The sequence below is a fragment of the Vicia villosa genome, unplaced genomic scaffold, assembly GCF_029867415.1.
Source record: "Vicia villosa cultivar HV-30 ecotype Madison, WI unplaced genomic scaffold, Vvil1.0 ctg.000290F_1_1_2_unsc, whole genome shotgun sequence".
NCBI lineage: Eukaryota > Viridiplantae > Streptophyta > Magnoliopsida > Fabales > Fabaceae > Vicia > Vicia villosa.
In genome coordinates, this window is record NW_026705124.1 from 6,351 (window position 1) to 29,744 (window position 23,394).

The 23,394-nt window shown below is 34.7% G+C and overlaps 2 protein-coding genes and 1 non-coding gene across 3 annotated transcripts; all 3 read right to left on the bottom strand.

Annotated features, from left to right (window-relative positions):
* Positions 1-7,206: 7,206 nt before the first annotated feature.
* Positions 7,207-8,211, bottom strand: LOC131626451 (ubiquitin-ribosomal protein eL40 fusion protein). The gene is made up of 3 exons (XM_058897270.1): positions 8,054-8,211; positions 7,775-7,964; positions 7,207-7,477 (listed from the first exon to the last, which is right to left on the bottom strand). Exons 1-3 carry the CDS (start codon positions 8,154-8,156, stop codon positions 7,384-7,386), a joined length of 387 nt encoding a protein of 128 aa, XP_058753253.1. The 5' UTR covers positions 8,157-8,211; the 3' UTR covers positions 7,207-7,383.
* A 4,885-nt stretch (positions 8,212-13,096) lies between these two features.
* LOC131626454 (uncharacterized) lies at positions 13,097-17,935 on the bottom strand. The gene is made up of 5 exons (XM_058897272.1): positions 17,428-17,935; positions 17,109-17,344; positions 14,692-14,804; positions 13,816-13,956; positions 13,097-13,633 (listed from the first exon to the last, which is right to left on the bottom strand). The coding sequence occupies exons 1-5, from the start codon at positions 17,672-17,674 to the stop codon at positions 13,384-13,386; spliced, it is 987 nt and encodes a 328-aa protein (XP_058753255.1). The 5' UTR covers positions 17,675-17,935; the 3' UTR covers positions 13,097-13,383.
* On the bottom strand, positions 17,751-17,830 carry TRNAL-UAG (transfer RNA leucine (anticodon UAG)). The gene has a single exon. It is a non-coding gene; the product is annotated as a tRNA-Leu (tRNA).
* Positions 17,936-23,394: the final 5,459 nt, after the last annotated feature.

Consider the following 23,394-nt stretch of genomic DNA (forward strand, 5'->3'; position numbering starts at 1 on the left):
AGGGACTAGCTGTAGGCTATAAGGGTAATCTGGGAATTTTGTAGTGTTAAAGAAGCATACCTATAACTGTCTGGAAGACTTGTCAAAAATATTGTTTTCTTCCTTATCTAGTGATGCGTACAAATTTAGATAAACATGTTACAATGACATACAGCATGTTAGTTCAAATGTTGGAACATTAGGTTTCAGCAGTCAATGCTTGGGAAAGGAAAAAGGAGTAGGAGCAGTAGTAGGAGGAGAAATAGTAGCTATAGTTTAGTTTTTCATTGTTTGCTGAATACAACAATTTAGTAGATCACTACTGATGGTGTTGTTGCTAATAGCACTATTGATGGTGCTGGAACTACTGATGGTGTTGTTGTTTTTGCTTCTGCTGCTAAGTACAGGATGTCCTACCAGATGTTTTAACATCATGAATATTGAGGTCTATGAAGAGCCTTTATTACTATGCATTCAGTTATGACTGCTGCTTCTACTGCATGTTCTTCTAATATGGTGAACTTGGATAGTTCAAATATGAGTTCAGGTTGGTTTTCCCAAGCTTCAGGAAAAGTTTTTTCTTCCGATTAAGGGGGAGAATTGATTCTCTAAGACAAGAAGCTGGTTTAAAATACAGGGGGAGTATTTGTGTTTGAGAAAAGATCTGAAACAGCATGTAATCCCTGAAACAGGATTCTGAATTGTTGTACAAGCTATTAAGTTGTGTTAAAGAAAATATCTGATTGTACAAGCTATTAAGCTGTGTTAATATAATTATTTGATAAGAAAATACTTACAAAGTTTACATGTTTATCATGAAATCTTGTGTTGTCTTAATTGTGGTTTTATTCCTATCTCCAAGTCTAATTGTGTTTTGGTTGTTTTAGCCAAAATTTGTCAAAGGGAGAGATTGTTAGTTCTATAGTTTTGTGGTTGACAACAATTTTGCTAAAACTTGGTACTTGACATATGTTGAGCAAGATGTCATAAAATCTTGACTGAAACTGATACATCAGAATTGAGCTTATATTGAAAATAGTTGTTCTAACAGATGTCATGACATTCTAAACCAGAACATCAATACAGGATCTTTTAAATCTTGATTGATTTGATTTGATTTTGTGATATTTCTTTTAAGATTTATCTCAAATATATTTACAGGTCAAGAAGATTTAAATTTGGAACTTCATAATCAAATGACATCAGAATTAAAGTTACTAATATTGGTTGACTAAACTATTTAGGAAACTTAAAGATTTGTTCCATGATTCAAAAAGGGGCTCTACATGTTTGGTGCAGTCTCTAGCATATGGATTAAATAAAGAATAGGGCAAAGGTTACAAAGCCCATGGATTGCATGAAGACTATTTAAAGAGAACCCTTACTAATGGAAAAACATCTGAAGAAATACAAATTAAGGGAAGTCTTAGGTCTGCTTTTTTGAGAGTCACTTGTGCTTCAAATCTCCCACGTATCTTTTGATATTGTATGATCCGTTGTCGCGCACGGATAAAAAATGAGTGTTTTGTAAAAATGCAGTATAGCGACAATGGCTCGAGTCGTATCGCAATGATTCTTGTATTATTATTAACCAATTAAAAACGATTAAGAGGGGGATTTATGATTTCGATTGAGAAAAAGTGATTAAATAAGTGATTATCTAAATAAGCTGGAATGACAATTCTACTAGCTCGGGTACCAACTTATCACTGGTTTATAAAACATCATTCCCCTAAGCGGATTCTATTCCCCTACCGATTACAACACCAACTAACAAGCGAAATTGATATTATAAGATTGCATTCCTTTTTTCCGAATTAAGCAAACGGATCAGCACAATCATGAATTAAGCAAGCGCGATTCTAATCTACGTAGTTTAACGATTAAGCAACGATAAAATACGATAAAGATAAAGGAACATCAATCAAACTGTATAAATCAATAGTATTCTATATAACTCGAATTAAGAAAACAAGACATATTGATTAATATTGAAGGGGAAAAGAAATTGGATTAAAGATTAAAAACCTCAAAGTATATGAAAACCATAACCAGCAGAATTTGCCTTAGGGATTAGTTCCTCATGATTCGTATCAAAGCTTCCAAAATTATTTCATGAAAAGTAAAAAGTGATGAACAGTACGGCCAGACCTAGGTACTAGAGAGAACCAAACGGTTTACAACCCAACTGGGTCAAAAGGATAACTGAGGCCCAAAACTAACGACCCAAAACTAAAATAAAAATAATGCAGCAGCTTCAAACGCAGATATGGAAAATATAGGCTTCGAATCTGACTTCGACTCCAACACAAAATTTGTAGCTCTTTCTCTTAAATTTCCGGAGATTATTAGAACGCCTCAATCGGATTCCTGAAACTCCAATTATGATCATTTTCGCGAAAGCTATTAAAGCTGAAAAATAAAGTGCGAAAATCAAATTAAACTAAAAATAAACTAAAATAGAAAAACAATATAAAACATAAAAATAAATAAAGAAAAACAAAGAAATGCTTAATACAAATATGAACGAATGTGCATTTAAATGCACTGGTCAAATTCCCCCACACTTGAACTTTTGCACTGAGCAAAGTAAAATCAAAACTCAAAAGAACACACAACAACATTTACTCATTCTGGGCTACAAAATCTTTTGCGGTTAAGGTTGAATCAATAGGTACTAAACTTGCACACTAAGGATATCGTAGGAACACAAATTCGCAATTGTGCGGTCATAAGCCTCCTGAACACACAAACCACTTTGAATCATGTTATTATGCCAAAGCCTAACTTAATCATCCTCCTTTTTACTCTTTTTCATTCTGGCGCAATCACATTAAGCATGTTATCTCCACACACTCATAGTAAGACTACCGGTTAGTGACTCTGATCTTTTTTTTGCATGGGGTTCTGGTACCTGAGTGGTATACCCCTTTTATTCTCCAATTGTAGTTGCAGGGGATCAGACTGTAATCCTCCATACCAAGTTCAGAACCAGAAACCTCTGAACCAACTAACAACGGGACTTGAAATCTTATTATTGGTTTTTTTGTTTTTTTAACTTGGATCACTCACTTATTTTCATCGGCTTCCTTACGTAGAGCATGTGTGAGATGGTGCCGACTGCAAAGATAAACTACTCAAGAGCTATTAGAGAATGATAACTCAAGGCTATGTCATAACAAGTATTCAAAACAATTTCCATACACAGGAGACTTACGGTATTAAGTCGATACCGATCTTGTGAACTTTTCCCAAGTCTCCACAACTAACCTCATATTAATCTATAGCCCAAAACTTTCAAAGAAGCATTTTTTTTAATAAGTAAAAATAAAACAAAACAACAAACAAAAGCGAAGAAAATAAATGGTTCCCTCCCCCACACTTAAGACATACATTGTCCTCAATGAAAGAACATAAATATAAAATAAGAGTGAGAGAAAGGAAAGAACACATCCGAGTAGTCAAGGAGTCAAGGAGGATATGTGATCACATAAGCAGTCTTTCCCAAAGAGATATATTCTACATTTTCTTCATCCAAAGTGGGGATCTCATGGAGTAGCTTTGGATAATATCCATTGAACTTGAAATTTTTATTAGTGCCTTCGCCTTTTATTTCAGGATCAAAGAAGAATCTTCGATAAATAAAAGTGTTGAATGGGCACGTGATCTTTTCCACAACGCCAAAGATCAAAAGATTGAGGAGCTGTCTCACTACTTTTGTTTCATTTTCCCTTTCAATTGAGATCCTATGCAAAATCATAGATGGGCTAATATATAGAATTTCGGTCAAAGTCCATCCAATCACCTTCTTTTGCTTCTTCAAAACCTGCAATAGCTTATTTTCTTGATCAAAATCAAGGTTAGAAGAAATTATAACCGGGAATTTTTCATTACTCACTAAATAAGCGTATTTCAAATTTTTAGGAAGTTGCTTTAGCTCGAGGGAAGGTGGCTGCTCAATGGAAGGAGTGCTTAGGGCAACCGGGATATCAAGAGTATCAGCTGCATGAACAACTTCATCGATAATAACTTCACCTATAGTAAATATGTTACCCTGCAAGGCAACATCAATCTCAGCACATACAACACACATGTTAGTGTTAGTACAATCAGAACATGAGTAAGCATCATCAAAATCAGACAGTGATGGAAAATCATATGCAAGCAAATCGGTACAAGTATCATCAACAGTTTCAGAAATCAACTCTATTTGAAAAATAGAATGCTCTTCCAATGGTTGTTGGTGTGATCCTTGAGCTTGCTGCATGACATTCATCAAAGTGGCAAGCTGTCCAATCTGTGTTTGCAAAGTCTGGAGAGTATAATCTATTTGTTGTTGATATTGGAGATTATTTGCAGCCATTTAGTTGACAGGGTCCTCTAGTGAAGGTTTAGAAGGTGCAGAGCACACAACCTGGAATTCACTCAAATGTTTATGCGGATCCTCACCTGCAAAACCATTAAACCTAGGCAACAAATGTATTAAACCAGATTTCAATTCAAAAGATACATCAACATCAGGATACTCAATGCATAAACCATTATAGTTTGCATCAAGGGCAGCCAATTGCCTTAAAGTTCTTTGTTCAGTCATGTTATCAACAAACACAAAAATACCAACTATGTCCCAAACAGGCAGAAACAAATAGGAAGAAGGAAAACAATTAAATTAAATTCAGAAAGGTATAAAAACACAAAATTTCATCTAATTAGACAAAATAAGAATTATGGAATTTTTTTTGGGTTTTTTCGAAACTGCAAAAACAGTAAAAAAATTAATTAGAAATAGAAAAAAGAGGAATTTGGTGATTTGGGGTTGAATTCCTTTACTCCGAGTATTGATCGCACGATTTTTCGGCTCTCAGTAGGCAAAAAGTTTTACAATCAAACACAATTTTTCCAAAAACCAAATTTTTCGACTCTAAACGTGGATTGGCCAAAATCGTGAGGAAACTACGGTCTAAACGCGAGAGCACTAAACCTATGACTCTAATATCAGTTAATAACGACAAGAATCCCCGACAACGGAGCCAATTTTGATCTGCTGTCGTGCACGGATCATAAACGAGTGTTTTGTAAAAATGCAGTATAGCGACAATGGCTCGAGTCGTATCGCAAGGATTCTTGTATTATTATTTAAAAACAATTAAGAGGGGGTTTATGATTTCGATTGAGAAAAAGTGATTAAATAAGTGATTATCTAAATAAGCTGAAACGACAATTCTACTAGTTCGAGTACCAACTTATCACTGGTTTATAAAACATCAATCCCCTAAGCGGATTCTATTCCCCTACCGTTACAACACCAACTAACAAGCGAAATTGATATTATAATATTGCATTCCTTTTTTCCGAATTAAGCAAACGGATCAGCACAATCACGAATTAAGCAAACGTGATTCTAATCTACGCAGTTTAACGATTAAGCAACAATAAAATACGATAAAGGTAAAGGAACATCAATCAAACTGTATAAATCAATAGTATTCTATATAAATTGAATTAAGAAAACAAGACATATCGAACCTCAAAGTATATGGAAACCGTAACCAACAGAATTTGCTTTTGGGATTAGTTCCTCATGATTCGTATCAAAGCTTCCAAAATTATTTCATGAAAAGTAAAAAGTGATGAACAGTACGGCCAGGCCTAGGTACTAGAGAGAACCAAACGGTTTACAACCCAACTGGGTCAAAAACTTAACTCAGACCCAAAATTAACGACCCAAAACTAAAATAAAAATAATGCAACAACTTCAAACGCAAATCTGAAAAATATAGGCTCCGAATCTGACTTCGATTCCAACACAAAATTATTATGTATGTTGTCAGCAGATGGTGTCAAGACATATGTCCTGACATTGTTTTTTGAGTTGAGACATCAATCTCAAACTATAATTTGTACTGGTTGTCACTCTAAGATATATTTGCATGCAAAAGTCAAAATTTTACCAAAGTTGGAACGCAATTTTAGTTTTATGCTGTCTAGAGAAGCTTGAACAATTGATAGCATGGTTCAATGGTTTGGAAGGAAAAATTCTACCAAAGTTGGGACAATGTAAGTATCTAAAGGATTTAATATCACTTGGTGAAATTCCTATTGAGTTGTTCAATTGCAACAATTTTGAATGGATATCAACCACAAGTACTGAAGGTTTGTTGTTCTCGAGCTTAGAAACAACATCACAGGTGAGATAGCTGGTGAATTAAAAAGAATACGACATGTTTCCTATGCTGGAAAAGTAGTGATGGTTTTTATTTGGTTACGGAAGAGCAAAGTTAGTCCCACGTAGTTTAGTTGCCTGAAACCCAAAATATTTATTTTAAAATGAGACTTAAAAACACAACCAAAAAACTTGAACTATAGATGTGTTTGTTTAAAGGAATAAATTTATAACCTTTAGAATATTGTTCTTTGTGTTTGGTAAGTAATTGAAATTCCCAGAATTATCTATAAAATATATTTAACTCATTTTTTTTAACAAAAATTAAAAGTAAAATTAATTTAGAGTGGAAAGTTAAAGGTGACTATCTATTGTAACCAGAGGAATGTAAGATTCCCACCCTTTTGGGTCAGAATAAAAAATATCTAATTCAATTGTAAATCCTATTCCCAGAATAAAAGATGCCTAGGTAAAATTTAATAAAACTAAAACAAACAGGGAATATGATTTCCAACCTCACACATTCCAAGGAATAAAATTTATAAAACAGGATCGCTGGAAATTTGAAAACGCACACGCAGATTACAAAAATGTATCATCAGTAGTCATTGAAAGGCATGGAAATTCATGAAAAAATATGTAACTTTAAATGCCAAGGGAGACATTACATTCTACGATAGTTCAAACCAAAGATTAACAAAGTATTGGCAATCCAATATATCAATTTGATGGTTGAGAATTCATAAATTCAGAAAATATTGTAACAACATTCAAAAAAAGCTAAAACTGAATATATATATATATATATATACTTAAGAAGTTTTGAAATAATTGGAGTATATACTAACAAGAGTGTTTTAGATTCTTATCAAAACAGTTTCCTACTGGAATGCAAAGATCAAATCATGTAAAAATAAGGTAGAAATGAAATAAGTGATCCTACCTTATGCCAAAGTTCCCTCCAGATAAACAAAAATCATTTAGGTTAGCAATAGTAACACAATCAAATAAATTTATTGAGGCTAGGCAATTCAATTTTAATACTAATTGGGAGGAGAACAAAATAAAGGAAAACAGCATGAGTACTTATAATGTTATGACAAAATGATTATGCCAAAATAAACTCCAACTACATTCAACATTAAGTAAAACAAAATGTTTAGTCATGAGAGATGTAACAACCATAACAATGAAAAGTATTTTAGAACAAACAGCAGTACAGAAACAATATCAACCAGAATCTACTTGATCTTCTTCTTTGGCCTCAATTGATTACTGTGTCCACACTTCTTCTTGCGGCAGTTAACAGCCCTAGGATGAAGACGAGCATAGCACCTAGATAACAGAATCAAAATTAGGTATATGAAACCATTACACTATTGAACTATATTAAAAACCTAAGTAATTAACTATTAATCACATTAAAAATGTAAAATGTACCAAATCGAGAAAATCAACTGAAATAATCAAATCCAGCTGATAAAGTAAGAAATGGAAATTACTATAGGGAACAATTATAACCCCAATTGCACATTCAAAACCAAAAGAGGCTAAGTTATATTCCCAAATCATAACCCTAACAAATTCAATAAACAAAATCAACAAATTGAGATCAGAAATGATTCATCATACTTGCGGCAAATGGTTTTGTCTTGGTTATACTTCCTCGCCAAAGCCATCAAAGAAGGTTCAATGATTCCACCACGGAGCCTGAGAACAAGATGAAGAGTAGATTCCTTCTGGATATTGTAATCGGCCAAAGTGCGTCCATCTTCAAGCTGCTTTCCGGCGAAGATCAAACGCTGCTGATCCGGGGGAATACCTGATTATTTTGAACCAAAAGCGCGTTATGTTACTACAAATTGGATTATGAAAGCGACTCAATGGATGATTGGGGTTTTGAGATGTTACCTTCCTTGTCTTGGATCTTTGCCTTGACATTGTCGATGGTGTCGCTGCTCTCGACCTCAAGGGTGATGGTTTTCCCGGTTAGGGTTTTCACGAAGATCTGCATTTTGCGGCTTCTTCAATTCTCTCTGAATTCAGAACTGAGATGATGATAGCGTTTATATATCTCACTTTTTAGGGTTTAGTGGTATCTTACAGAATTGGGTTCTGGACCTATTTTTATTGGACTCTTATTGGGCTCCAAAATGTGTTGGTCCATTTAATAAAGGGGTTTACTTATCCCACCCACCTAAAGGTAGCTCTCACATCGTAGTGAAAATTTTAAAATGTACTTTCGAACTATCCCTCTTCACACACAATTTATTCGTAAATGAAGATCCTAATTTTTGCAAAAATACTACGGAAATGTATATTCGTAAAATTTACCAGAAATGCACATGGGTGAGGGGTTTAATCAACAAGGCGTGAGACTCTTCCTCTTTCTCATTTCCAGCATACCCTCTCAAACTCTCTCAATTCACTTCCAAGTTTTTACTCTCAACATCCAATCAATCAAGGAGTTCAACATCAAACTCACATTTTGGACTTTCAAAAAAAAAAAAGCTCATACTTATTTATTCCCAATATATTTTGCATGTAATTCTCATATTTAAACTTTAACTATTCATTTACTTTCTAACTCTTATTCATCTTATTTCTTTTGTGAAATCGAATATTTTTAAATAAAATTTACCCTATTCAATTTTCATCTTCTCCATCTAAACACCCTAACATCTAAACTCATATTTCATAATTATTTTCGAAACTTCATCCCTTCTAACAAGTGTAAGTGTTTGAACGTCAAATCTTCCAACACACATACATTTCATCCCTTCAAACATCATAACGCCATTAACGTTTGTGGAATTTGATCTCGAGGAGGACCAGTGAGACCATGACGTCAGGGCGATTGCGAATGGTCGGGCAAGAATGCAGTTGTAGACATTTGGCAAAGGGACTGTGAGCATACTCTTCGGACTTCCTTTTCCTTTCATACAGATATCATCAACTCGACATACCCCCATGGGCGGATTATCATACCGTTGAACGCCTACAAATTTAACCCCTTATACAACCATAAATTTCCCTTATCGGGGCCCATGTTCTTAAACAATTCATAATACATTATGTCGCACGAGCTACCACTGTCGATCAAAATTCTATAAACATCAAATCCCCAAACGTAGCAGTTATGACTAAAGGGAAGGTTTCATTTGGGGTTATGCTTGACATGCCTTTATCCACCGTATGGATGGTCAACATTTTAGCAATTTTTCTCTTCATTGTCCCATGGACCACTTGGCCCCTTCCACTTCCATGACCACTTGTGCAAAACAGTTGATGTAAGATCGTAAACTCTCTGTTCGTGAAATGCATTGCAAAGATCACGCGTTGGTCGGTCCTGAAGCTGCATATCCCTAGTGGGGATTGTTGCATGTCCCTAAGATAGTAGGGGGAGCACCCTTAATACGGTTAATTTGTTGCTTGTCTTATCGCTTTCGTTTGTTGAGTCTCCCTCATGATTGAACATCTTTGAAACAAGGTTAAAATTAATTCGTTATTAGTTTTAGCATGCACAAATCAATGGTTATGTCTGATCTAGATCAAGATGATTTTAATCAATTACATGAGTCAGTGGAATAAAAATTATATGTGTTTTTATTCAAGTTAGGTGCAAAGAAAAATCTCAAAGTATTTTTAAAACATTGAAAATCAAGATTTTATGTGTTTGATTCTAATCAAACAAATTAAATACACATTATGATTCAAATCAAATTCAATAGGAGTGAACAAAAGTGTTTTTAACAAATTAAATACACATGAAGGCTTGGAGCAGATTGGTGAAATTGAAACATTATTAAAGTGTCAATAGTGTAAAGATTACACATAATAGTATCACGACTCGTCTTCCTACACTTCAAGCACTTTGTCTCGGGAATTTGGCACTCATTAGCACGATGTCCCACAACACCACACTTTTAGCACTTGACAGGAGCGAGAGCTCCTGCCCCACTAGGTTTCTTCCCATCAGAAGTCTTTTGTTTCCCCTTGTCAACAGGAGTCACATACGACTTTCCTCGAAAATGTCATTTCCCTTTCTTCTCACAAAGACTCTTCTAGTGAGCATAATGGGCTATGCAATCTTCATAATAAATTATGTACTCGTTCACTAGTACAGATACTCGAAAAATCTCTTGATACCCGATACATTGCCCAATCTCTTTCCTCAAACCGCTCTCAAACTTAATACACTTAGAAATTCTAGCAGCCGCATTATTATAATGCGGACAAAACTTTACCAGTTCCTCAACCATGGTAGCATACTCAACAACAGTCGAATTCTCTTGTTCCAGCTCAAGGAATTCAATCTCCTTCTTACTATACACGTCCTCTGGAAAATACTTCTCCAGAAATCCAGCTCTGGACACAGCCCAAGTGATCTCGGTACCATCACCTTCCAGTCTCTAAAACGCGTTATCCCACCAATCCTCAACTTCCTCTGATAACATATGAGTATAAAGTTGTACCTTTTATACCTCTGAGCAAGTCATCACTCAGAAAATCTTTTCAGTATCTCTGAGCCACGTCTGTGCACCTTCAGGATCATACATGCCTTTTAAAGTTGGTGGATTATTTCTCTGTAATTTCCCCAAAGCACGAAATTCATCATTATCCCGAACATTCTGTTTGTTTGGAGGATTCTACGCAGTTGCTTGAGCCAACGACTCAAAAGCTTCAGCAATAGCATCATCATTCCCTCCTCCAACCATAATTCTGGTTAACCAACCAAACAAACCATATTTTAAGAAATAAAGTATCGATAATGTTCATATACGTTTATCGTATACGAGGGAACAAACATCATGCAAAACTTGGCCGAAGGTCCGAGCTGCTTTAATATCATTATGTAACACCCTAAAAACCTCATGCTTAATATTATAAAATAAAGCATATAGAAAACACATATTCAAACTTAGGATGTTACTTGGCATCCAACACATATGTTCTGTAACACATAATTTAAAATAAGACCTTCAACACCTTCATCGCATATAAACACAAAAAACATGCATAATCATACAAAGGCTATTGGAGGTTAAGGATATTTCAATTCTACCCTTTAAGCATATACCAATTATTGAATTAATCCCCCTACCTTAATTCCTGGAAAGCAAAAATCTAAATTGGTTTGAATGGTCTCCTCTCACCCACAGCTCCAAGTTCTCCCTTTTGCCTCTAGCCTCTTTCTCAAAATTCCTGGTTTTTCTATGTACTGATCAAAAGCTGCTAAACTTAGGTTAGGCTCTTAACTTATATCATTTGGGTAAATCTTTTACTAAATATAATTCTGACCTCCACTCTCGTCTCTCATTCTCACTTCTCATAATTTACACTATTGACCAAATTCCTTTATTTTATATTTAAATTAAATACAACTAACAAAATGCTATTATTTTAATTATTAAAATAAACTCTAATATTTTAATCAACCTCACCCTCTTCTAATTACTCCTCACACTCCCATTATAGGGTCACACACTCTTATCACTCATATGGGTGCTATAGTCGGTGACCCTCGTGATTGGTATGTTCTTCTAGTGGGACCAAAGAAGAGGATATATAGTTCGTTTGACAATTGTATGGTCTAACTTAATAATGATAGTTATTGTTGTTACGTTAGATAAAATGATTAATGTTGTTGTTGTTGAGATTTAAAATTTGTTTGATTTGGTTTTGTAAAACTGCATTTTAGTTTTTAAAGTTTAAAAATTATAAAACTTGTTTGATAGTCTAATTTTTTAAAACTATTTTTTATTTAAAAGAAAAAGAAATTAAAATAGGTTGTAGAAGTTTTGACTTTTCATTTTTAATTTTAGAAATTAAAAAGAGAAAAGAAAAAAAAAAGTCGTATACATTTGTCATTAATAACAAATTTGTAATATTGTATAACTTTAAAACACTTTTTAAAAAGTAGGATTATCAAACATGTTCTTTTTTTTTCCCTTCAAAACTATTTTTTAAATTTAATTTATAAAATAGTTTTTAAAAATTAAAAATTAAATCTCATTCAAACAAACTCTTAATGTTTAATAATTTTATTGTTTTTTGACTTTTTATTGTTGTTGTTGATAATTAAAGTTTAACGGTTTTATTGATTTAATTTTATTTTTGTTGAAATTTAATGTTTAAAAATTCTATTAATTTAGTTTTGTTTTTGTTGTTGATGTTTTAGGATTCTATTAATTTAGTTTTGTATTTGTTGTTGTTGAGATTTAATGTTTATTAATTCTATTAATTTTGTTAATGTTTAATAATTTTATTAATTTTATTTTCTAGTTGTTGTTGGTATTCTTGATGTTGTTTTTATGTTAGAAATATTTAATATTTTATTTTGTGATGAAAATTTTCAATGTTGTCCCTCAGAAGTTTTTCAATTGTAGTAAAATGTAGCACACTATCAAATGTTTTATTACAAACCTTAACTCCAAGCGTAGTAAAATGTACCACACTGTCAAATGTTTTATTACATACCTTAACTCCAAGCTAATAAAATAGCGTATTTTCTATTACACCGATCCTTACTACATACCACCGACGTGATGAAATCTTTGATAAATATTTTCTATAATAGTGGATTGACATTAGTCGTTCTCACTTCTAAATATGCATGGACTATTTTTAATATGCACAAATGATACATTGTGAACAACTAACTTTTAACACTTCAATTTATTTATCCAGACTCAATGAATCTTCACCTTATCATTTTTCTCCTCTTCAACTCTGGTTATGTTTTTTTCTTAAATATAAATGAAATTACAAATTGACTTTTATTAGAGAGTGAGGAGAGATTATGAATCTGTATTTTTTTGTGTTTGGTGGAAGAGTTCATGTCGTGAGGCAGAGCTCCAACCAAGAGGGAAACAAGAGAAAATTAATATGTGCACCATGTAACCTAAATCTAAAAGTTAAAATTAGCACTATATACATTCTGACTTCTGTATATGTTAGAATTGACCTTTTATACATAAAACATTACTTGAAGGTGAAAATGACATAAATAAATATATCTAGGTATTTATTTCTTCAATTGTGAGGGTGGTATGAAGTGGTAAATGAGGAGTCTACAATGGAAATGTCAATGTGTACAGTAAATTTATGAAAAGAATTTGATAGCCTATAAATTTTAAGTTATTACTAACAAGCCACTTCTGGTCATTGTTATGAATTTCAACTCTTGGACACAAGAATTTTCTATGATGGATACCCCAATAGTTCGAATAAAACAGGAATTAAAGGGAAGCCATCTTGGAAGCCACAATCTCAAGAAGTCCCTTTGGGTTGTCAACATGAACCCAATGACCAGCATTTGGAAGAACACAGAAGGAAACCTTTCCAACAGAATCGGTTCCTCCTTGACTAGCTAGTTTTTGGATCCGCTCGATAGCCTCGTGGTCCCATCTATCACTCTTTTCAGCACGCACAATTACTATTTCCATACCCTTTGGAGGGTTCTCCAATAGACTCCAATAGGACTTTTCCCTACAGAATTTTAACATAAAGGATTGTTACTTTGGTGCTGTCACAGAAGAATATCACAGAAAACACTTCGAGACGAGCAAAGAACAAAAATATGAACAAAGTTTTTAGCCTGTTCTTTAGACATTAACTTTGTCTGTTCTTTAGACATGCGTTTTTATCTCAAATCGATTCACTTCACTTACCAGTAAGAATCAAACATCTCCTTGGCACTTTGAAGATCAAATATCCACGTCTCGTGATCACCCTCTTTCTTCAGGTTGGTGCCTATCCAATCTGCGAGTGTCTTAGAGTAACCAAGACCCATCAGATGACTCACAAGCCACCTGAAAAGAGGTGCAGAGTACATTTCAGTCTAAAAGTAAAAATAGATTGGACCGAGGAGGCTTCATGTATTGTAATTTGTAGCAGTGTTCAGTTACGTTTGGACACAGTAAAAAGGGGAAAGACAGCACTTTTAACAAACTCAAGACATCAATCTTTTTAGACATTAGACAACAATTGGGTCACGGTATCGTCAAAAGAAAATGAAGAAAGAGCTTACAGTGTCTTACTTTTCTCGATATAACTAGATCAATCACCCATGGGATGCACGGCTCTATTGCATGTGGTTTTAAGAATATATGTAGAATTTGATAAACACTACTTTAATTCTCTTGTATGTAATATAGCCATCTCTCAATAATTTTCAAATGTTTGATGTTCAGATAAGAAATAAAAAGACTGATATCTTGAAAGATATGTATAACTGTATCCATAAAATTTCATGTCATATGTACGGAATTACCATAAACACGGTAGCTTCATAAAATAAAGAGTGTGATGTTTAATGCATACTTGAAAACATTGGGTTGAACATCAAAAGTGATGAATGAACCATCACTGTGCAGTTTCTTTGCTTACATTCAGTTTTTTTTTAATTACAAGGTCTAGCAAACAATTGTAGACTTTCTCTGTACAGTTAAACAACACAATGTCAAGACTTGCAACAAATTGACTACTGGCCTATTGACAACCTAAGTACAAACACGGAAGAGAATAGTTTAGGGATAGAGTCTCACTTTCGAGATGGGATTTGTGACGGTAAACTTTCCAACGTCATTAAAACATTGCGGACTTCATCGCTTTTGTTTTCTGAGTTCACTTCTCCTGGGACAGAATCCAATACCCAAAGCTGTTCTTCAGCAGGAAAAAAAGGAGAAAAATCTTATAAATAATGAACAGAAATTAGTATCTAAAAGTGAAAAATATAAGCACTTGGCTAAAATGCAATCCACGTGATAGTGATAAGCAACATACAGAGGGTATAAGTCCTATACTAAAAACGACTCAAATTAAATTCGGTAATAAATAATTCTTGAAAATAGAAAAATACTACAGCATAGAAAACATGAGAAGAGGACAGAAAATGGAAAGCGTATGGAGGATATCATATGTTTGTTAAAGGTTAATGATAGTATGTATTTTGTTAAACCACAAGTCATCAACAGTTTGGCTGTATCAGTTCTGTTTGGGTTTTTTATTTGGTTTATGGAAGTTGTCTCAACGATGGTGGAGAGCATCCTCCATGTCAAGTTTCCTATTGGACCAGCAGTTTCTAATTGCTGATGATTATTTATCCTGCTGCTTAAGAACAAATCAACAAATTGAGGATGCAATTGTTACTTGTAGTATTTTTGCACTGATTCTGGTTTTTTCAGTTTGCACCTTTTTTTGTTATGAAGAAGCCAAATGTCTTTTAATAAGAAGGCTATAGATGAAGAAACACAAGATATGCATCACCAAAAATCTGTTTGCATAGATTGCCTCCAAAGACATCTTTTTGCTATAGTTTGCAACCGGCTGCTGCATGTTCTTGGCAACTTTTGCAATAGGCTGCTTTCTGTTGTGCCAATTCTTGGCGGCAAGCATCATCTTGAGGCCGTAGGCTGCAGCATAATAAGGTTGATGCTGGTCATGTACCAAGATGGTATTTTGCTCTCATATGAACTAAGTCTACCAGCTGCTGCAACATGTCAGAAATTGATTCTTGTCAAATTTCTCTTCCCGTTGCTGTTGCAATTAGTGGTTGATATCACATGTATTGGGATGCATTATCTATTGCATTCTCTTTTGGTTGTGGACGATTCTATTTGGCAAATACTTGGCTTATTTCTCTTAGGAGTTTGGATTTTACAAGATTTTGGTTGGTGATGATGTGGTGTAGTGATGTTCAGCAGCATTTTACTTGTACTTTTTTGCTACCGCTATTCTTGGCCACTGCTTGTACACAAATTTAGTTTTTTATCCTATTAATGTATTGATTTGGCTTGTTAAAGAAATTAACTGATTCCATTTTTATTCAGGAGGATATATGGGTTGCATACAGTTCTGGACTCGGTCTCAGCTAAACTGCCCCTAATAGGAAGACAGCAATTAGTAAGGAGCCATGGTGGGTGGCCCAATTCCCAAGTTTTTAGTAGAAAGTTAATATAGCCAAGCACATGCAGATTCAAAGAGGCATGACGGACAGCCGAATAACTATTTGGAAGTTTTCATATAACTCCAAATAGCTGATGATATTATTATTACCAAATGGCAATATTAATCAGATGACACCACGAGTCAAGGTATAAATTCATTCTGAGCTATCCCTATCACTCAATTCACTCTTGTACGCTTACTAACTTGATCAGAGAAGTGTTCCAATTTGAGTAGGATCATACTCAATAGTTTAAAGTGAAAAGCTAGAGATGATAAAGGAATAAAGAACGATATTACAGCAAGTTAAGCTACACTACTTCATTTATCTCTGAATAAATTTAGTCTAAGCTAATGAGAGGGAGGGAAGAAGAATTAAATTCTCATAATAAGTAACCCCCTTCAGCCCAAAAAATCACAAGTCTCATTACAAGCTACAGTTAGCACATCACGCAACTCATAAGGCAGATGTTTTTCTCTGTCAAACCATATTTACATTTCAACCAGCAACACATTACATATTTTAATGCACCACGCACATTCACAAGCATCACAATCACAAAGAACCTACTGCTGACTTCTATATTCACAATGGTTTGTCAATTGCAGATCACATTGCTCAAATTCTACAACTCTACAAGGATACAACGTCGCAATAGACACTATTTTACAACACATCGCACTAAATCGCCGCAATAGACACTATTTGACAACTCATCGCACTAAATCGCCACAATAGACTCTAATTGACAACACATTGCACTAAATCGCCGCAATAGACTCTAATTGACAACACATTGTACCAAATAGTGTACTAAATAGCATATCTCATAATTATATCGTATTATTCATCAAATTCCTCTATGCTGCTATGGACGCTATTCAACAACACTAATGCGCATCAATGTAAAAGTTGCAACACTTGTACACCACCAAATTCAATCATTGAACTTAATTTATAACAAACTATAGTAGTAATAAATAACACAAAAAAAATTAGATTGTGAAGAGGAAAAACCTGTTTAGGCAATTGAGCAGAATCACCATATTCACCATTTCTACAACTATGACCAAACTGTAGAGCCACCTTTCCACCCATGGAATGTCCAATAACAACCTCAGGCCAATCCCAACCTTCAGCCTTCACCAAATCCGCCAAATCCTTAGCCGCATTCTCCAAATCATGAGGCGGATCGAGCTTCCTCTCCGCCGATTTTCCATGATTCCTCATATCCATCGACACCGTCCTCCAATCTACACGCAAACAAAACACATCACAATCATTTCAATTCAAAATTCGCAAACAAAAAACAAAGAATTCGGCGAGAGAGTAATACTGGAAGAGGGAGAGGAGTCGGAGAGCGTGGCCAAGAGATTGCGAGAGAAGGATCTCCAGTTTCTGTTGGATCCCAAGAAGCCATGGATGATTACGGCGGTGGAAGTGTAGGGTTTGTCCGCATGAGCACGCGCTTCCTCGTAGGCTATGGTTTCAATCCATCTCGGACGAGTGAAACTCGGTGAGTTCAGAAAGCGAGTTAGAGGGAACAAGTTTGTGAATTTTCGGTTTCTCAGATATGCTGCCATTTATGATGGTACGCAAAAACACGAAACATGTGAAATGGATATAATCACAACAAAACAAAAAAAAATCACAAAAATTTGACAGCTGTGGGATTTGAACCCACGCCCTTTCGGACCAGAGCCTAAATCTGGTGCCTTAGACCACTCGGCCAAACTGTGTTGTGACATGTTTGGTCGAGTTTTAAAATGTACCCCATGATAGAGTGTTGTTTCATTGGAATTTTGGAGATGCAGACATGCAGTAATTGTAGTTATGAAAAGGGAAAGCTTAACAGTTTATGGAGATCGGAGAAAGATTCAATTTGGAGCATTTTCTTTTGTTGGGATCGTTTATATATGAATGAATTTTTTTTGTCTACTAAAATTGAGTCTGTTAGAAACAACAAATTCTATGCTATGAACAATATCAATTTCTATTATTGCATGTCAATCAACCTTGTTTCATTCTTCTGTCGTTGTTTATTTGATTTATTATATTTCTAGATTATATTGCATGTCATTCATTTTAGTAATTGTACTAAAATTTAAGTATTTTCAAAATATTTTAATCTAAACAACATAACTTGATAAAATTTAATTGTATTTGAATTTATCCTAACATAAATTATTTTATGTTTAATAATTTTTTATTAAAATTGATTTAATCAAAATTAATTTAATCAAAATTAATTATTATCAATGTAGAACCAAACAGATACTTAATCAACAAGAGGGATAATAATGAGTTATTCAATATCTTTATCATGCTCTATTGATATATCGATTAAGGATCTAAAGCTAGTCTAAAAGGGTTGTAAGTGAGGAGCCGTTGTAGGCCTCCAATTTTATTTTATTTTGACTAATTTAATTAATATTAACTATTTTGAATATTTTTGCATAAGTTTTATTTATTAATCTTGCTATTAGTTTGTTTACTATAAATAATAATCAATTTTGTTTGTTCCGTTCAAGGAATATAAATGATGGTTCTGAGAGTGAGAACAACTCGTGTGGTGGAGAATATTCGCTGACATGACAGAACGGATAGAGGACCTGCAAGGCCAAGACTCCAATGCTCAAATCCATCAATGAGTTTAAGTAATTGAGCAAATTATGGTTAAAACTTACATGGAGAATTGTCATGGTTACCTTATATATGAGCGCCAATTAGAATCATCCCATTTTCATGGCGGAAATGCGAGGGTGTGTTAGATCATATCTATCAGTGGGAAGCCGCCTGTTAAGGGGATCGAGTATGGGTCTATTAGATGTAGATGCATTGAATCCTCAACCCTTTAGTGGATACGTCTTTTGATGGATAACTGGGCACATACGTCATTGGGGTTACGGTTGATGCAAAACAGTTAACTCCAAGGTCTGTTAGAGCGCAACAATTGGAAGTTTTTTAGAACATTAGGTTGTCGTTGCCTTAAATTGAGGTTTTTGCATCAGATTCTCTGCTTGTAAAAGTGGAAGCAATTTGGGTAACATGAGTGAGTAACCTTGGGATTTTAGTGCATTAAATGCCAACATTATAATTGAAACGTCTTTGTAGGGTTGTTTTTACATGTGGCCATAGGTCCCTAGGATAAGGTGAGGAATTCCCCCTTTAGGATGCTCGAGTGCACTCGAGTGTTGTTATGATCGTGAGGTGAATCAAGTTGTTGATTTTTGTCTGCATGTATTCCTTCATTTAGGGTCGTTGGTTTAATTACCTTGCTAAACTATATAAGGGTTGTTCCTCTTTTCAAATTATGTCTCCTTTCTTTGCACAAACTATCTATATATTCTTTTCTCTTGCCAATTCCAATTGTTTCTCCATGCGTTTTTATTGTGTATTGATTTTTTTGTCAGTTTCCCTTTTGGGTTTTGCAACATCCTTAGATAAACGCTCTTTAAAGTGACCTTACATTGTAGCTTTATTCTCATACTTCCGATTTCCTCTAGGTATCATTTCTCTCCCTCTTGTTTATTGGTGTCAGTTCCTATTCTTTATTTTTGCGATGGTCAACATAAGAGATGGACTTGGAAACATTATAGAGGTACCTAGTGATGATAGTATAAGTGACGTTTCATCTTGCAACAGGGTGGTAACCCAAAAATATTGAATGTTGTTCCTCTGATTGTTGCTCAACCCCTTGCAAACCTTATCGTTCTTAGTGATAGTTTTTAATTTAGGGGGTTCCATCAAAGATGGTAGCGAACCCTTGAATCCTAAGTATGGGGAAATGAATGTGATCTCGTGGAAGGAGTTAGAGGGGTTGATCTGGACCATCCCATTATCAGAGAAGTTGGGCCCAATCTCAATTCTTCTGCGAGGCTCATGGAAGATTCATGGTGTGTCGAGGTGTATCAGGATAATTTGAGAGCTCTTTCTTATATGAAAATCTTTTAGATATTTGAACAATCAGGAACCCAATTTCAAATAAGCTAGGTGGCATCTCGAGATCTAGGATCATCCTAAGACTTATGACTGTTGTCTTTTTGTTGACAGTGAAACAGGCATGTTGATTATGGTAGTGCCACAAAAATTGAGTCCACATGAATAAATCCCAGCTTCAACGATGACCTGGAGATTAGAAGCTTTATTATTTCCATAAAACTTATATCTCGCTACCAAATGTAGATTCACTCTGTTTCAATTTGGTTCCTCGGGTATCCCTACGACCTGAGATCACATGGGATGGTGGCAGTTTATTTTGTGTTTGTCGAAATCTTTGACTGCTCATCTAAGTAAAAATTTGATTGTTAAGGTTACAAACTCATCACCATCACGAGGATCAACGAGAAAATTGTGGCTATCATGAGTCCCCGCTCTCCCCTTCATAGCATACCAGAACTTTTAAGCTGGGAAAATAATACAAGTTTCGTTCACAAAACACAAGCACAATGGGCTACCTTAGCGACTCTGACACTGAGGAAACCTCTATGATCATCTCCTTGACAACTTTTTAATAACTCCCACTTGACTGGAACTCGAACTAGACAAGGTGGATGTCTCAAATCCATCGATACAAGGACATCTCGCTCTCTCACCTGCAAAGCAAAAACTGAATTTTGGAGAGTCTCTGGGAGATATCTTCACATTGACTTAGCAATCTAAGAGGACCAACTTTGAGCTTGGCAAAGGATGATTGATGCTTTTGATTGAAGCTATCAGACCCAACACGCTGCTATCTTGATTAATTGAACTAGATGGACATTAATTGAAACTAAGCTATTGAAGGAAAAAAGGAGAAAGGATATAGAGGATACTTTGGGTTTGGGCTACATAACATAGTTAGATGAGATGTGTTTCCTCTTTGTCATCCTTCTTGCGCTTGTTTTCAAGCATATCCCATGACTTGATAAAATTAGAAATCGCCTTCCCCTGTATAAAATACAATACCTTGACTTTGAGATTTCTCTTGCAGCGACAGTAAGAACATCTTTGGCATTCGACAACTGCTATTCCAATTTCACTACATCTTTTTGCGGTAGGGAAGGTGAGAACGACTTTAGAATTCGACAACCGCTATTCCAATTTCATGACATCTCTTTCATGGTGGCGACGGTGAGAACGACTTTAGAATTTGGAAACCACTATTCCAGTTTCATTACATATCTTTCATAGAGACGTCCATGAGAACAACTTTAGAGTTCGACAACCGCTATTCAGATTTCATGACATCTCTTTATGGAAGAACCGGCGAGAATGACTTTAGAGTTCGGAAACTGCCATTCCAATTTCATGACATCTCTTGGTTTGTAAAACCCATTCATAAAAAATAATTATTTGAGTAGAGAACATCCTCACCACATGCAACTTGAAATGCCATTTGAGTGTAATTGAAGCTTGGGAAATTCACGAATGGTGAAATTAGGTTGTAGTACTTAAGCACCTTGAAGATTTTCTGCGAGTCTGCCAGGGTTACAAATTCATTTTTACCATTGTCTTCTCAAATAAGGATTAAAATTTGAGGCCCAAAGTATAGATGTGTAACAACCTTTATCTGGTAAGGATTGTCAGAGGCTTTGGTATTTATGTGGGGTTAGAGCAAGCTCGCGAGGTTGAGAATCACTATTTAATGGATGCTTTCTGTGAATATGAGATTGATCTTTCTAAACCATCAATTTGGGGTATTTATATAGCCTCTTATACTTGGGTTAAAGGAAGTTACTTCCTCCCAAATACCAGTTAATGAGGAAGAAAGGATTATTCATTCTTAAATCGTGGGCAAGGTGGTCATAATCTTTGACCATTTCTTCTAGCTCTTCGTAATATGACACACTATCAATCACTTCTATTAGACATGTGGGTATGAGTTTGGGTGGACTAAGCCCGACTGAACGAGTTGTAACTAAGCTCTAGGCAACTTCATGGTCCCTTTGGACGACCTATGGCTTGATAGGGAAGCTTTTACCTCGCCAGGGCACCTAGCATACATTCCTTTTGCAGTGACTATCCCTTCTTAAGGCCTATTATATTTATACTGATACATATTACCACTGGAAAATGCAAATCTAATAGTTAAGTATTTAACACAGGGGGTATATAGCTTTATGCAACTCTTACTCTGGTTTTGGCAAGCATCAAAATGGGTGAATGAAATTTCCCTCTTAAGCAGTATCATTCTTGTTATTTTGATGTTTTCTTATTCTTTTTTATCGTATTTTTTAGTTTACTCTTTGTGTTAATCATCAAAAATTTGAAAGAACAAGTTTTTCATGCATTCTAAAATGCTTACTAAAAGTCAAAGTTGATTGACTCAATTCATAAACATTCATGAATTGATTCAATGTTTTTCAAGTGGTTGAATTAATTCAAGGGTGTCATGAATTGATTCATGAATGTGTCTCTAAACTTATTTTTGGCTAGGTTGACTTGAATTGAGTCAAGAAGCTTATTTAAATAAATTTACTGATAATTTTTCTTAATAGAATCGATTTAAGTAGTATATGAATCAATTCATCAAAATGCCCCAAAGTTCCCTTTCGAATCTGTTTGATGGAATCGATTCAAGCCTTTAGCTGAATCAACTCACGATTCTAAAATGAATTGATTCAGTAAGTGTCATACCCCAAAATTTACCCGGTTTAATTCTCATTTTTCAATTTATTAAGGGAGTTAAAAATTAGGAGCCATAGGGTTTGATATATCTATTATTAAACTCGCTCTCCTATAAAACTCCTGTATAAATTGGTTTAAAATAATAAGGGTGTAAATAGCAAAATCTTTTTTAAGTTCAATTGATACTTGGTCTTTCCTTTTGCTTCTTAGTAAAAAGAAAATAGAGAGGTGTGTTTTTAGAAATGGGAAATTCGGAGCCCAATAGACCCATTTGCTTATCTTCATTTAACCATCTTTGAGATTATTAGTATTCTATTGTCGGTTTAATTAAATTAATCATTACTAGTGTTTAAGATAATATTAGTATTATTTTAGATATTATTATTAATTGATAATATTAAACTTAATAATCACTTGCAATTATCATAGGTGATTAAGAGATTATTTAAATGCATTAATTTGGTTAATTAAGTTTTAATGGTTTTTTTGGATTGTTGCATTCTGAGCCAAAAATAAAAAAAAGGGACTGTGGGCCTATCACGCTGGGCCGTGAACGAATCAGGGAGTGGACCGGGTCAACCCGACCCGTGCCCTGTTCGTCATCCCCTCCATTGCACAAACCCTAACCTTTGCGCTACCAGCGGCCGCCGCTCCCCTTCAACCCACAAACCCTAATGCAAGCTTCAAACCCAGG